The 15,857-nt window shown below is 37.4% G+C and overlaps 1 protein-coding gene across 2 annotated transcripts; it reads right to left on the bottom strand.

The window, feature by feature from the left end:
• Positions 1 to 4,861: 4,861 nt before the first annotated feature.
• On the bottom strand, positions 4,862 to 15,001 carry LOC131145626 (rab GTPase-activating protein 22-like). 2 transcript variants are annotated; one of them, XM_058094805.1, is made up of 5 exons: positions 14,390 to 15,001; positions 11,460 to 11,595; positions 11,283 to 11,332; positions 6,520 to 6,573; positions 4,862 to 6,420 (listed from the first exon to the last, which is right to left on the bottom strand). In XM_058094805.1, exons 1-5 carry the CDS (start codon positions 14,560 to 14,562, stop codon positions 5,175 to 5,177), a joined length of 1,659 nt encoding a protein of 552 aa, XP_057950788.1. In that variant the 5' UTR covers positions 14,563 to 15,001; the 3' UTR covers positions 4,862 to 5,174. The 2 variants fall into 2 exon arrangements, with proteins under 2 accessions (XP_057950788.1, XP_057950787.1); XM_058094804.1 differs by having other exon boundaries at positions 14,663 to 15,001.
• Positions 15,002 to 15,857: the final 856 nt, after the last annotated feature.

Here is a 15,857-nt window from a genome sequence, read left to right as displayed (position 1 = left end):
ATAAACTAAAGCAGTTATTTTTCATGTAAATATTTACTAATTATGAGTAAACCTATTTCAAAAAAGCATACGTTATATTTATCTATTATGAATGAAATGTACGATTGAGAAAATACTGCTATGATGATAAAATGTATATGTACGTACGAAATGCTAGAAAATCACAATTTTAGAATATAAAGTATGACTTTAAACAGCACATGTGTGGCATGAATATTATTTTATGTGAAATGTAATATGACAAGAAAGATTTTACGAGCAAAGCATGTTTTTCAGGTATTATAAAAAGATGAGTTATGTTGTGATGATTTTGACGAATATATGATAAATGATTTATTTTCAGAATGTATATACCTGAAATGATTCTGGCGCTCCATGTATTTATGTTATCGGCACGAGACCGTATTTATGTTTTTGGCACGAGGTCGTATTTATATTTTGGCGCGAGGCCATATTTATGATTTTGGCGTGAGGCCGTATTTATGCAAATGATTGGCACGAGGCCACTATTATATCATGTATTATATGTTATCAAAACCCGAATGTTAGTTTAGTTCAGTTTCAAGAGTTTGGTATCGTAACTATATGTAGATCAGATATCTACGTCAGATTAGTGCTAACCAACCCACGAGGGGATGAGAGATGGATAGTCGATGTGACTTTCAGTAGAGTGTGGACATCCACCTGGCAATCCGAACCAGGGTGTGGCGGGCTCATCGTACTTACAGACATATTTGACTCGGCAATAGTCGGCCAGCCATTGTCGGGTCCCGCCTTCGGGCTACACAACCCGTCATGGGGGGTAATACATGACACCAGCTAACTATTCATCGTGGGTATATTTTCAGTATTGTCAGTATAACATATGTTTACATGCAATACAATTTACCAGCTATTATGAAATCATATGATTATTCAATATGTTATGTTAAATGTTTACAAATATATGAAATGTACTATATATGTATAATTACATTAAATATTCATATTGTCACACAGTTGTATTTAGTTTATTTTCTCTTACTGAGAAGTGTCTCACCCCCGAATATTAAATGATTTTCAGGAGCCCCTGGGAGATCGGCGGGTCAAGGCTACCGTTGAGTTAGTGAGATTAGCCTGTGAGGAGAATACGATTTTGTAATAGGGTCGGAGTTATTTTGTGTTTGACCCTAGAGATATTTTGATGTATATGAGGATGTATAGAAGTACAGTTTTATAATGTTATAAAAAGCTTTGGTATTATGCTTTATGGATGGATGTTTGGATTTTATGTTTGCTGCTGCGTAGATTTCCGCTATATTTGACAGGTGTCCCCGTTACCCACAAGTTTAGGTTGACCATTTATTTATTAGATTTTATTTTATATTAAGGAAAATTTAGGGTCGTTTCACATGTAGCACGCGAGTAGTCATCCACGATTGTTAAAAAATAATGTGCACCAAAAAGTGAAGTTGTAGGATAACCACCCCATATATCACAATGAATCCGATTAAAACAAAATGTGCTCTTATTTGTATTTAAAGACAAAGGTAAACGAGTGTGCTTAACTCTAGCGCAAACATCACAAGGCAAATGAGAAGAAGAAATATTTAAGGTTTTTGGAATACATAAAATAGTAGGGTGACCAAGACGTTGATACCAAAGAGTAGTGTCAGAAAACACGTTGAGAGTGGAAAACTGAGGCAGAGGGAGGTTTATAGTGGTAAAGCCCATCCTATACTTCACACGTTCCAATCAGTCTCTTCGTTGATAGGTCCTGAAAGACACAAAAGGTGAGAAAAAATATAGCAACACAATTAAGATCCTTGGTAAGTTTGCTGATGGATAATAAATTAAATTTAAATGAAGGCACATAAAGAACATTAGAAAAGGAGAAAGTAGAAGAAAACCACATAGTGCCGGTATGAATTACAAAAACAATGTCACCATTTGGAAGCTTAATAGGGCATGACTGATTGAGAAGTTAAATATTATCAAAAGAAGACAAATTGGAAGTCATGTAATCGGAGGCACCTGAATCAGCAATCCATTCAGTATTAGAAAAAAAAGAAGAATGACAAGAGACAAAATTACTGGCAAAATTGGCAAAGTTGGTATTCAAGGGCGATAGAAGATTCAGTTGACGGTATTGTTCGATGGTGAGACCAGGGATAGCAATCTTAAAAGAGGTTGGAGAATTGATTATAGTATTAGCAGCTATTGAAAAATCAGATGCTTCTATAACGTCAGGTCAATTTAGATGAGTCAAACCTCCCCAATCGAGTCAGGTCCAATTTTTAAGACTGCCAAAAAAATATAAATCTGCGAGTTGATACCCTCGCCATAAGAATTGAAAGGCAAATGTAGCGATTGTTTAATTAGAGAAGTCGTGCGGTGTGAACGAACAAGTCACAGCAGTTGATTCTGGAAGTAAGGCCTTGCAGCTTTTGGGTCAGTTGTGATCATGTCTTCTGAGAATATCCCTTCGAGGATCAGCAGATGCTTGGAAGAAGGGGCAGAAGATTTCTTCCTGAAGCCAGTTCAACTCTCAGATGTAAGCAAGCTGAGACCCCATCTGCTGAAGGGTAAAGAAGAACAGCAGCTTCACATTAATGTGAAAGATGAGCAAAGAGGCAATTCTGCAGAGCGAAAAATTACGAGAAACAGAACTATTGGGTTGGAGGTTGGGAATGGTGTCATCAGTGCAGAACTCCGAGAGGACGGCCGCTGCTGCTCTCGCCGGAAAAAATGGAGTTGGCGGGGACGACGCCGGAGATGACGTGAGAAATAAGAGAAGTTGCCGAAACTGGGAACAGAGAGGGACTGAGAGATATGGCCGGAACTGCAAGACAGAACCGAGAACGCTGCACTGAACGCTGGAAATCGAGGGCGACGACAGATTGCGACGGAGTCTGAGGACTGAAATCGAGGGCGACGGCGACTGAAATCGAGGGCAGAAGAGAACTTCAGAGTAACTCCAGAAGAGACGGACGACGACGATGACGATGACGATGACGGCAACGACGAACGATGACGATCGACAACAAAAACTGATAAAAGAACTGCAATGCCAGGGGAACGACGAACGATGACGAGGACGGCGACTGCAGTTCTGAACGACGTCAACGACGGTGAATAAGACTGTAACAGAGGAAGAACACTAAACGATGACCTAGCAGCGACTATACACGAAGAAGGGCGGTTGCTCTGATACCATGTTAGAATTGGAAAAAATTAATTTTCCCTATTGATTCTTGAATATTACACGGGTGTATATATATATACACGAGAGAATCAAAAAATGGGAAAGTGTATTTTTCAAAAATGGATTCTCTAGTAAGTCTTATTAGATAAGATTGGTCATATGAATTCTTTTGTCATTTTTGTAGGAGGGAAATAATTTAAATAAGAAACAAATTTTTCCAGAGATTTATAATAAATCAATTTTATTTTGTATTGTAAAAATTTTACATTTATTTTGATCTTAAATTTAGATTTATATTAAATTTGAATAAAATGAAATATAAATTGTATTAAAATGGGCCTAAATTTACTCAAATTTAATTCTAAAATCCAAAATTTGTGCTTTCAATTGCAACTTCAATGTAAAGGGGATCCATATTCTCACACAACCGTAGGCGAATCAAAGGGAGGAGTTCGAATCCTATGATTGGAGGGCCAAAATGAAATATATATATATATATATATATATATATATATATATAAAATAATAGAAAATAAAAATAAAATGCTGATGGAAATAGTAGTGCAAAAATAAATTAAAAAATTGAGATATGGGTATTTAAAAAATATTTATTTGTAAGTTGAATTTATTCTGTCGTTCGCAAATGAGTTTGTTGAGCTAATTACAATATAGAAAATGAAAGAGAATATAGTGAAAGATTAAAAATAAAAATTTTAAACCACATGAAGATCACGAATTTTTAAAAAAAATTTATTTGCTTTGGAATCAATGATATTATCTTTGCATATGAAATATAGAGACTAAAGTTATTTGATAAATTATCAGCATTTGTGTATTCCTAAAAAAACATCTTTTTTACATCTCTCTCCCCCTATATGAGAGAGAGAGAGAGAGAGACGGGCTGCGGGAGTGCCTCTCACAAGGTCAGACGTTTAAACCCTCCCGAGTTCGTTTCCATCCTTGAATTCCTAAAATTTACCTCCCTTTAAAGTTGTGAAGTCGACTTCAAGGAGTGCAGGATTAGTCACGTGGACTGTAAAACGGACATGTGGAAACCCGGTACGTAATCCAAAAGAGAGAGAGAGAGAGAGGCAATATGTTACACCCAAGGAACCTTTGAATAATTTGTCAAACTAATGACATCAAATATCAATGTTACAACTCACGATCTCCTTGGAAAATGACTATGAAGCCTATTGTATAATTAACAAAATTAGTTAATATTAAAATTTAGAATCTCTTGCCAAGAGTTCCACACCAATCTCATCTCGCAGTCCTTCCCATGAGGGGTCCGCCCATGGCATGCAACATATTTGATTCACAAAATTGAATGAACTGAGAATAAAATGGGACAAAAAAGAAAAGTTGAATAAAACATGAAGACTGTCAAATGATAAGAATTTAGATTTTATTCCATTTTGTCTATTACTATTCAACCATGTCTGATTCGCGAAATAAAATGAGGCAGTGATGAAACAAAACAAAAATTTTAAAATCATCAGACGACAAACTTGATTTTCCAATTCGATCTCGTCCTTATCTACCTAATCAATGTATAGCCAATTCCTATGTATCAACCGTCTAAGCAGTCTTTATCCACTCTATTTTTTATATAATAATAAAAGCATATTGACTTCCCAGTACATTAGAAAGGCAGTAACATAGCACCAAAGAAACTGGCAAAATAAAACAGGATAATATTAAATAACTTGTATTTCAAAATGTTAGCCACTGAAGGGATCAATGACCAAGAAAAAAAATCAAAATCAAAATGAAACAACACAACACAGTACAATAGCCTTTGTGATTCTCTTCTCTCAAGTAATGCATATAAATGTATGAAGACTTGGGAAGACCCTACACCCCCCCTCCAAACCCAGCCAGCTCAAACAAAGAATTTGTCATATAGAGCATGAATCAGTGAACCCCCCAACCCCCAAAAAAATAAAGAGTTAAAAAAAGGTTGAAAAGATAGAAGCAGCATCGGCCATCATAAGGATGTCTCTATCTTGTAATGGAGGTTCATCACGAGGTCATGAGCATCGTCGAGGAGTTTCCACACGTCGAGCTGCCCAGACATGCTATTGCACTCCCTTATAATCTCATCCATGCTGCTGTACTTCTCTAGGATCAGTTTCCTTCTCTGTAATACAGAGGCTGCAATTGCATAGAGCAAGAGATCGTCTGTCGGTGGTGCTCGCTGCCTTATCCTGCTCCACGCTGATTTTCCAATTCCAGCTCTAATTGCAGCCTGATCTGCCCACATGACCTCCCAGAGGCAAAGCGTCTGCTCAAAGCTCAACTCCCTCCGAAAAAGCACCACCACCATCCTGTAGACGAAGAAGCAGTCCTCTGCCTGGAGCTTCTCTAAGTGCCTGAAAAGGTAAGAGTCCTTGCATTTGATTATCTTGGAAACAATGCTCAATTGCCTACGGATTCCCACCTCGTCAAGCCTGAAATTGTGCCTAGCCTTCCTCATGAAGCCCACAAAACACCAGAAAGCCTCATGATCCTCAGCAAGCACTGTGATTATTGGCGAGAGTAGATCGCTCATCCCCTGACAGTAGCCAATTTCTGGGTCATAAAGGGCATACGCTTCAAGAATAGCCACCAGCCGAGCAGCATGGAAAATCCGAAATGGCTCGAGGTGATCGTAGTCCTTCAAACCAACAGCCTCAGCAGAACGGCGTGCCCGGTCATCTGATACAGCAGCCTGAGATGGAGAATAGTCTGCCCATTCCGAATTGGCACGTACAGCATCAAGGCGGATAATCCGTTGCCACGTTGAGAAATCTTCAGAGCTGCAAAGTTTTGACTCAGATTGTGTCTTTGTGGGGGGGAAATCACCGTTTGAAGGAATGTCAGAATCATTTTCTTCCTTGGATTCCAGTAGGGAGAAAGTCTGACTCACTCCAGGGTCTTCAGAGGAGTCTGAATCAGATGACTCGGAATCAAGGATAGAGGCACTTGCATTTGTGATTCGCCTTGAACCATCATATCCTTCCAATAGTGCACTGGAAGGGATATACGAGTACTCAAAATCTGCACTTCTTTCATCACTAGAAAGAGATTCCCGGGCACTAACTGCATCTTCAGAACCAGGAGACTCTATTCCCCTAACAAAATTCCCGCTATCCCCATCACTGTTGGTTCTGTCAGTTTCCTTCAGCTTAAAGATTTCATCAGAGTATTTTAAGAGTCGCCGACAATGTCTCCGGAGTTTCTCATATTCCTTTCTGCATCAGTCAGCAATATACAATTGGGGGTCAAAACCTGCAAACTAAGAAGGAAGAGACAGACAACTTAAAAACAAATATGAGACACTCAGAAATTACCTCTTTTGAGTTCTTATACTATCCCTCTCTACTTTAGAACTGCTCAAGTCATATCTGTTGAAAGAAAGCAACTAAATAAGTTTGGTGCAGGTTAGAAAAAATCAAGACATATATACAGGGTACTAGGCCGAAAAGGATTTATGTAGCCAACCCCACCTAGTGAGACTTGAGGCTTGGTTTGTTGTATATGCAGGGTATTGGGCCATTGCACCTCTACTGGCACACAGAGTAGGATGCACAACTAAAAAAGGAAATAGAAAATAAAATTGGTTTCTATTTTAAACAAACAAACAAGCCAGTAAATATTTTGGCGGAAAAGGATTCATATAGCCGACCCCACCTAGCGGGACTTAAGGCTTGATTTTGTTGTTGTTGTTGTTGTTTTGTTGTATAGGACCATCAGCATCTAAAAAGAGGGTGCATCTGTTAATGAGTTAAAAGGCAAATGGCTTCAGCACTGCATTTCCCTTTGTATCCTAGAAGAATATGATTCAGAAAAAAGAAATTCTACAGAAAAAATTTAGATTGACGACGACAATGACTTCACAGTTTCATCATCTACAACATAATTACTTTCAAGTCAAAGCTTAAAATCAAATGACTATAAGTTTAAGCCCAGAAAACAATTGGAACCACATGCTAGGCAAAACAATTTTCTAACCAAAATAATTATTGTTTGGATCCAACATATGCTAGGCAAAACTACCACAAGAACTTCTTTTGCCTGCAACCCTTGCAATTTGTGAGCACATAACCACACTTCAAAAAAACGTGCTCTTTTCGAGATTATGAAACAAAACCAACCAAAGAAAGAAGGCAAAAACAGTAGAGTGGAGGGAGATTGAACCCATGAACCTGGGTCTAAAACTACACCAAATTTCAAGGGATACTTCATCTGCTTGCTCTTCAACAGGAAGAACGTAAAGAAGATAACAGTAATTAGGTGAGCTAGGACAGGCAATTGAAAGAATCAAATTATGGAAGGAGAAAAGAAGAGCAAATGTGACGGCTTGGGGGGGGGGGGGTCGGAAAAGGAGTATTTTAAATAATATTCCTGAAATCCCACAAGTTTAAATCAAGCACAAAAGAGGTTGTACAAAAGCAAATAAAAAACACAAGGCTTCCCTTGATGTAATCTTCTTTACATATATATTTATCTGTAGGGAAAGATCCGGATGTTAAAAATCCAAATACAACAAGGAGACACATTGATGCAGTTAATGAGTCATCTATGCATGCTAGAATTAGGTGCGACACAACAATGAAGCCAAATAAATTAGAGCGGTTGATGGAGGATTGCCAATGGAGAACTTCAGATGATTATATTGCTAGATTGTTAGAAATTAGGATCATTAACCTAGTCTGGAAAAGTTCTAGTTGTTTTAGAATTTTAGTTAATTTAGGGTTATTTTATGTATTTAAGTACTTTGGCGTTATTTTGTAATTGCTTCATTTAGTTGGAATGTTGTGTGCATAAAAAAAGTGTTTCTGTATTGCATTTATAAGTTACCAGTTGTCATTTCAAATTGAGAATTCCAGCACTGGTACTCCTCTCTCTCTCTCTCTCTCTCTCTCTCTCGTGCAGCCTCTCCCTCACCCTCTCCTCTCCTTCTTCCTCTGCTTCCTCCCTTCTTTTCTATGTTCCATATAGTTTCTCTCTCTTTCCACTCTTCTCTAATTCTCTGCTCTCTGTTGAATTTCTGTCTCTGTTCTCTGTTTTGTCCTGCATAGCAGCCTCTTTTCTTTTCACTACTTCTCTCTGATTCTCTCCCTCAACTACCTCTCCGTTTCATGCAAGATGGAAATCAACCCTCATATTGATTTCGAGGGTGATGGAAACCGGAAATTTCAACAATTTCGTGGAAATTTAAGACCATGGTTACCACAAGGTCTGAAATGGGATATATTTTAAAAGAGAAAAATGCCCCAGATTCTTGTAGAGAGCAATTAGTGGACCAATTAAGAAGTCCTAGGAAACTTTCTTGTAGTGTCACCACTTACTACCTCAAGTTTAGAGACCTAATTTGTCGTTGTGCTCTTGAGTAACTTAAGATTGGTGATTATGTTCAAAACAAGAATTGAGAGATGATATTACCAAGCATATTACATTGCAAAACTGAAAAAATGCCTGACTCCTTGTGCTCTTAATCTTAACTTCATGCACTCAGGTTCATGGTTTTATATTTAGTAATATTATCTTCTTTTATCACAAAAAAAGGCCTTAGGCTTGCCCTTAGAGACCCTAAACTTGTTGCTGCTTCTAGGCCAGAAATGGACCTTGATTTCCAACAAACTTAGTTGTTTTGAATTGCAATAACCTTCAAAATGACCTGCCAACTATTAGGACAGCTATGACTGTGAATGAACTTACTCTTCACCTCAATTTTTCATTTCTAACTCCAAGAATGAGAAACAATTAGCCACTCCAGAGGTTGTTGAAAATTCTCTAATCATGTATCCTACAGCTAAAAATCCCTTTGAGATGATTTTTCCTCCATCCAATACATTTGTCCCTCCATCCATGCCTAGCATCTTCTCCCTCCACATCTTCTTTAACCAATCCTAGTGAAACATTTTCAGTCTTTCTAGAATACGAACTGAATGCTTATTTGCTGGAGCTGCCAATATAGATATTAAATTGATTTCATGTTTGGAGCACTCGCTATTTTATCAAATGATGGAGCCTTCCATGCTATGTGCACTTGGAGGATCTTTTATATACTCTCCTATGGTATTTAATGATCCAATGCAGTTCATGCCACTTTTTTTATTTCCCCATACTCTTCTTTGTTCCCGTCAAGGAATTAATGCTACTATACCATTTCAAAACTCGAGGTTGATTTTTCACTAATAAAGGGAGTTCGAATTATGGTCACCAATGGAGAACTTTAGGTGCTTATATTTCTAGCTCTAGAAACTAGGATTTTCAATTTAGTTTGGAAAAATTCTAGTTATTTTAGAATTTTTTTAATTAATTTAGGGTTATTGTATGAATTTTTAGTATTTCACGGTTATTTTGTAATTGTGACTTTTAGTTATACGTTTTTAAGGGGGGGGGGGGGGTATAATAGTTTCTTCCGTATTATATTGATCAAATATCATTTTCAATTGAGAACTCCAGCATATGGTCTCTCTCTCTCTCTTTCTCTCTCTCTCTCTCTCTCTCTCTCTCTCTCTCTCTCTCTCTCTCTCTCCCTGTGTTTTGTTCCCTAGTTTCTCTCTCTTTATTTTCTTGTCTAACTCGCTGACTCTCTGTTTAATTTCTGTATCTGTTCTCTTGTCAGCCTCTTTTCTTCTCTCATCTTCCTCTCTCCTCCTCTTTGTTTCTATCCCTCAATTCCCTCTTTGTTTCAGTTTCTTACTGTCCTACATCAGCAGTGTACTGCATGAAGGTCCCATCAATGTGGGGTTTGGAGGAAGCTGATTGGATGTATGCAGCTCAATCCATAAATGCAAAGAGGCTATTTCTTAACTAGAATCCACAACATACAGGTTGCAATGGAACAACCTTCTTGATACACCAACTACATAGAAGCTATTAATATGAACAAAGATTAATATAGGAAATTTAACTAAGATATCTATATGCGTATGTGCATCTCATAATTTTAATTATAGTTACTATAAATGCATTGATAAAATAGAAAAATTGAAAAAAAAAAAAAACAAAAATATATATTTTTTGAAATACTCTTTAGATTCAATGGGTAAGTGAAGGTTCTAAAAGAAAAGAAGATACATTTTGTGTCAATGACTTGCCTTCTTTATGCAGGAAAAGAGAGGAGAAGAAAAAGGCATACTAACTGTTAGACTACCACTTTACCTAAAGGCTTAAGCTATTAGGTTGTGGATCAACAATGTATATCAAGCTTTAACACTCGCCAGCATGTGCAGCCCAACAACACATGGAGAAAAACGCACAATAGATAAAACGCATTACAGGGAATACAATAATTGTTTAAGCATCGCATAATAAATGCGGGCAACGAGACTAAACCCAGGACCTCCTGGTAACCAGCTCTAGTAACATGTTAGACTAACTTTACCTAAAAGCTTACGCTATTAGGTAGGGGGCCAACAATGTATATCAAGCTTTAACACTAACAAAATTTGACAAAAGAACAATGATAAAAAGGATTAGGTTAGCCCAACTATACACCACTCCTCTTTGTCCCACTTCTCTCACACATGGAAATCATCATAAAAAGTAGTTCATATTTTTGGGATTGACTTGAAATTTTCCAAAATATTATCAGCTCAACATGAACCCCTTCCCCCACCCTCCTCCTCAAAATAAAAGGACAAAACAGCACTGACCTCCCCAAAGATTTGCCGAAAAAACGTATGCCTTGACATTTGATTCGTGGGAAAGTTACAACCCTTCCTTGGCTTGTCTTGTTGCCAAGTATCCGAGGTACACATCTTTTTCCAAACCTCAGGGGAGATCCATGAGATCTTCAAGACCTCAAAGGAAGTCTACATTTTTTTTCAAACCTCAAGGGAGGTATGGGAAATTTTTGAAACCACAAGCAAAGTCCATGGCATTTTTGCCAAAGAGAACTTGTGCACACCCCCTCCTCCTCCCTCAACCCCCACCCCCCTCCCAAGAAAAAAATGCACGAGGACAAAGCAACAAAATCCTCAACTAGGTTCATAATTGGCCAAAGCCCTCAAATCCAGTGCATTTATGCATATATATATATGTCTCATAGATATAGAAAACAGAACAATGATGAAAGATATGAAAGGTTGAACATGCTTACAATCCAAGGAGGAAAGGCCAAACTTCAGCTCTGATACTTGGATCAACCCCCTACATCAAATATATAAGAACTAATAATTTCAACGTGACAAATTGATGTGTGTGCAAACATGAAAAAAAATGAAAAATAAAATAAAAAATAAAAAAAGTACAACATTAATTAAAAATGGAAACTCACTCCACTGCGAACTTTTTTCAAAAACTTAACTCCACCATCACGGAGTTTCCCATCTGATGTAAAGGAACTTCTCCATTGCGAAGGTGAAAGTGCATGTCTTTTCTTCTTGCGAGACCAAGGTGACTTGAGATGAACTCTAAAACAATAAGACAGATAAAAGTAGTTAGCGAAATCAAAGATAATCAGCAATATAAAAGAGAATCAAAATCAACATCAAAAAGCAAATTGCAAAAGAACACTGCAAAAAAACAAATTAGAGACAAGGAAAGCATAATAAAAGTAACATGGAACAAAAACTTGAGCCAAAAACATTTGGCACCATTTTTTCCAGGGCAGTCCCTACGTAGTTTATATGCTTGAAATATATATAAATAAGTGATCATTATTAGAACTGTTGACATATTTCATAATTATCGTGTTGGTTTAAAATTGTTGTTTGACATATGTTACATGGACTTGGGTATGCATGGGTGAAAAGAAGCAGGTCGGTTTTTTTTCTTTTTATTTTGGGGTGAGGAGGCCTGGGAGGGGAGGATGTTTTGGCTCGAAATTGTTCGTAGACATAGGTTACATTGCTTCATCAATTTTCTAAAGATTTCCCCCATTAATTTTAGGTGCTGGTAGGAGCACTAAACCATGTAACAACTGTCATGTTGCATTGCAAGAGCTACTATAGTGGAGCTGATGGTCCAAGTCTAGGAAACACAGGCACTCCTCAAAGACCAAAGTGTCGGTATTTGAAATGTGTCGGACGCCAACCCGCCCCCAATACGTGTTGGAAATTAATTTCCACATTTTTTATTTTCGCACATGTTTTAGACACTCTTGGACACACCACGGCATGGCGTCAACATGTCCAAAACACTTCTGAAAACAAAAACACTATGTTTTGTTTCCTTCAGCCCCTTCATACAAGACCAAAAAAAAGAGGATCCAAATGTCAAGGTTTGAGATCCTCCTAGATTCGGGCCTATTGGCTTGCTTGGCGGGAGACACCCATTTCCTTCTAGAAAACCCATTGCTTTGCTCCTACTTGGCTTCTGCCATTGTCTCAAGGAAGCAGCAAATCTTCAAAAATCCTCTTAGGCTACAGCTCTTCCTACTTCATTCTTGATCATTGGCTTCTAAGCATGTAATAGTTGAAGGAAAAAGTGCTTTGTGTGGTTGGTGGGGGAGAGATGGGTTTTGGGTCTTGATGGAGAGCATAGATGAGGACGAGGGAGGCAATAAATAAAGATTATAGGCATTTTGGATATGGGCATATGGCTTTTCAATGGGGTTTTTTTTTGGACTGGGGAGAGAGAGAAAGCATGTTGGGTAGAGAAGTGGAGATAAATGGGGAGATATTGAGTTTTGGCATGTTTGGAAATAGCAGGGGCAGGGCAGCACTAAAACATTTTTTCTATTTTTCTTTTCTTTCGTCTATTTGCTATTTTAAAAAAATTGATGGGTGAACTTATGATAAGTGTGCATGAATGATGTCTACATTTCATTTTAAATTAAAACTACCTCAATATTTGTAATCTAGAAACAAAAATATGGCTATATATATTAATTAATTAACATATTCTCCCATGTCGTATCTTTATTTTTTTCAAAATCGCCACATAGCTGTGTCAGTATCGTGACATATCCATGTCCCGTGATAGTACCGATGCTTCCTAGGTCCAAGTATTTGAGGCCACCAGACATATCCTACTTTCCCAAGTACCAGAGCAGCATAAAACCCATCTTGCATTAAACGGTCCTACTTTATTTTCAAAGAAAAAAGTGAAGATTAAAACTTCAATTTTTATGGGGCAGCTAAAAGTTTCAATGCAAGGCAGGGAACCAAAAAAAAGAAGGAAACCTCTCTCATAAGAATATAACTAAAAAGCAAATTGACGTGGGTCACCAAAAAAATATGATTCATTTTCCAATTATTCTCCCTACATTTCAAATCAATATTTTTTTTTGGTCAATTGAAAATCCACACTAGGCCTAGGCTACACAACGGGAGGTAACTCATTTCCTGTCATATACCCCTTCCTACCCCTCCTAGTTTCAAACATGAGACCTACAACATAGAAGTCCTAGGCTTTGATCGAGCGTCCCCTAGGAGACTTTCAAATCAATGTGTTACAAGTGACAATATATAAATGAAAACTTAGCCTCAACCAAAGACAAGTGAATAGATGGTAGGCATAGGAAATGTAAAGCTTTTTGTGCAAACTACTAGCTCAAGAACTTTAACCCAAAATGCTCAAGTCAAGTAGATTGGTAGTAGGATTGCCCTAGCTTATAAGCCACACATATATTCCATACACAACATATGTTGGACCAGAATAATATAGTATCACAATTTCACCACATAAATATGCAACATCCTCTTTGCACCACATCATAAACCCATGTCACAGGCTCAGTCTCACCCAAGTAATACATGGATCTCCTCTACTACTCTGTCTAGCTCCTGACGGGAAACACTCCTCCATGTCACATATTTGCATCCCCACGTGGAAAGCAATAAGCAGAGTGCCAACAGGCTATTTTCATACCATTAGTAACACTCAAGGGTCAGCCACTAGATCAAGAACTTTTGCACTGGCTAATTAGCCCAAAATGCTTAAATTGCTTGATGGTAGACTTACTCAACCTTATAAGCCACAATGTGGGACTGGGCTAGGAGTATCACAGCAAACCTACACTAAATTGTCAGAAATAAGCACAAAGCAGCAATAAGATTAAGAAATAAGGATTAAACAGGAGAACCACTGGAGAAATGGAAGCAAAACTAGAATAAACTACGAGATTAAGCTCCAGATTAACCAGGAATAAAAAATATTTTGGCTACTCTGAGATCGAGATCTGATGCTAGTAAACGAAAATTACTGAACTACAAGTAGCATCAGGAAAGCAAAGAAAAATCCAGAAGAGAAAGCGAGACTCACCGATCAAAAGAAGAAGAGGAAGAACAAGAAGCCGGTGAGGAAGAAGCAACGACGAATAGAACCGATCGCAACTGAATCCACGACGACGACGACGACGAAGAAGATGAAGACGAAGACGGCGAAGAAGAGCTCGAAGGCGACGACGAAGTTTGACTTCGCCGGAGAGCTCTCATCTATAATAGCTACTGTTCTCGCACTCACACTGAAACTGAACAAAATCTAACAATTTTTTCTTTCTAGGGATTACGGCGTCCGAGAGAGATTTCGTTTTACCTACGAGAAGTGTAGAAGACGGCAACGGCCAAGGCGAACCCGGCCATGGCCGTGACAGCTGCCACCGACCAGAATCCGAAGCCACCGCTGCCGCTGCCGCCGCTGAGGATGAGGAGAAGCGTTCCGGCACGAGAACTACCGTCGCCGGCGCTGAACATGGAGGAGAGGGGCGGAAAAATTACCGATATGCCCTTCAGCACGCGAAGTGGGGTTTCCACCATTACCAACTGATCCAACTGCTTTCGCTCTCTCTCTCTCTCTCACACACACGCACACACAGTCCCCCCCTCTCTCTCTCTAAACTTTTCGATTTTCTGTCGTCAGTGGACTGTGGACCGAAGACATCGACTCCCCACAAGCATATCTTATGGAAAGGATGCCGCGAAGAGACCGTCCAAAAATAAAACGACGTCGTATTTCAGGTTCTATATCTAGAGAGAAATTTTCCCTTTTTTTATTTCTTTTTTTCTTCTTTTTGATACTTTAGTTTGTGTTTGACATTTTGAATTTTTCATTTACATTCATACAAATTTAGACAAAATTCATTAATTTTAGATTATATGTTATGAAAATTTACATATATTTAATTAAAGTTTGAATTCAAAATTCATATATTTCTTTTTCTTTTGGCATTAAGTACAGTAACACTTTATTTGGCAAGGAAAGTTATGTTTTGTTTGGGTCAAGGAAAATTTTTTTAAAAAAAATCATCACATCTTTTTCTTTATATTAGATACTATTAATAATAAAAAAATAATTTAAATATGATTAAAAATTATATATGTAATAAAATTTGTGTTCATTAGTTTATTAGATATATTTTATTTCTCAAACACTAAATATGGAAAATTTTATTATTTTACTTTTCTAAACTTTTTTAATTTCAAATTAGGAAAAAAATTTATTTAAGAACGTTTCGAGAAAAATATCTAAGAAGACTGAGTAACATTTAATATTAATCAATATAATGAGGTTTGAATGGACCAGATGTATTTGTAAAAATATTAAATTACTATTTAGACCCTCATTTGTTTTTTTAAAAGGGAAAAAATGCCACTAGCTAATTTCTATATAGCAAAATAATTTTCCAAATGAAAAAGGAAGAAAATAGGATATTTCCATTATTTTACTATTTCCTGTTTATCTATTTTTTTTTTCAAATTTTAAATACCACACAAAATAATTTTCACCTAAA

This window comes from Malania oleifera, chromosome 13 (genome assembly GCF_029873635.1).
Source record: "Malania oleifera isolate guangnan ecotype guangnan chromosome 13, ASM2987363v1, whole genome shotgun sequence".
Lineage (NCBI taxonomy): Eukaryota > Viridiplantae > Streptophyta > Magnoliopsida > Santalales > Ximeniaceae > Malania > Malania oleifera.
This window is presented reverse-complemented; position numbering and strand designations above follow the sequence as displayed.

Coding starts and splice junctions, on each gene's coding strand:
- LOC131145626 (XM_058094804.1), bottom strand. CDS start 14,883: ATGGTGGAAACCCCACTTCGCGTGCTGAAGGGCATATCGGTAATTTTT. Junction 11,333..11,459: donor TGAAAAAAGTTCGCAGTGGA/GTGAGTTTCCAT, acceptor TATTTGATGTAG/GGGGTTGATCCAAGTATCAG. Junction 6,421..6,519: donor AGTATAAGAACTCAAAAGAG/GTAATTTCTGAG, acceptor TGACTGATGCAG/AAAGGAATATGAGAAACTCC.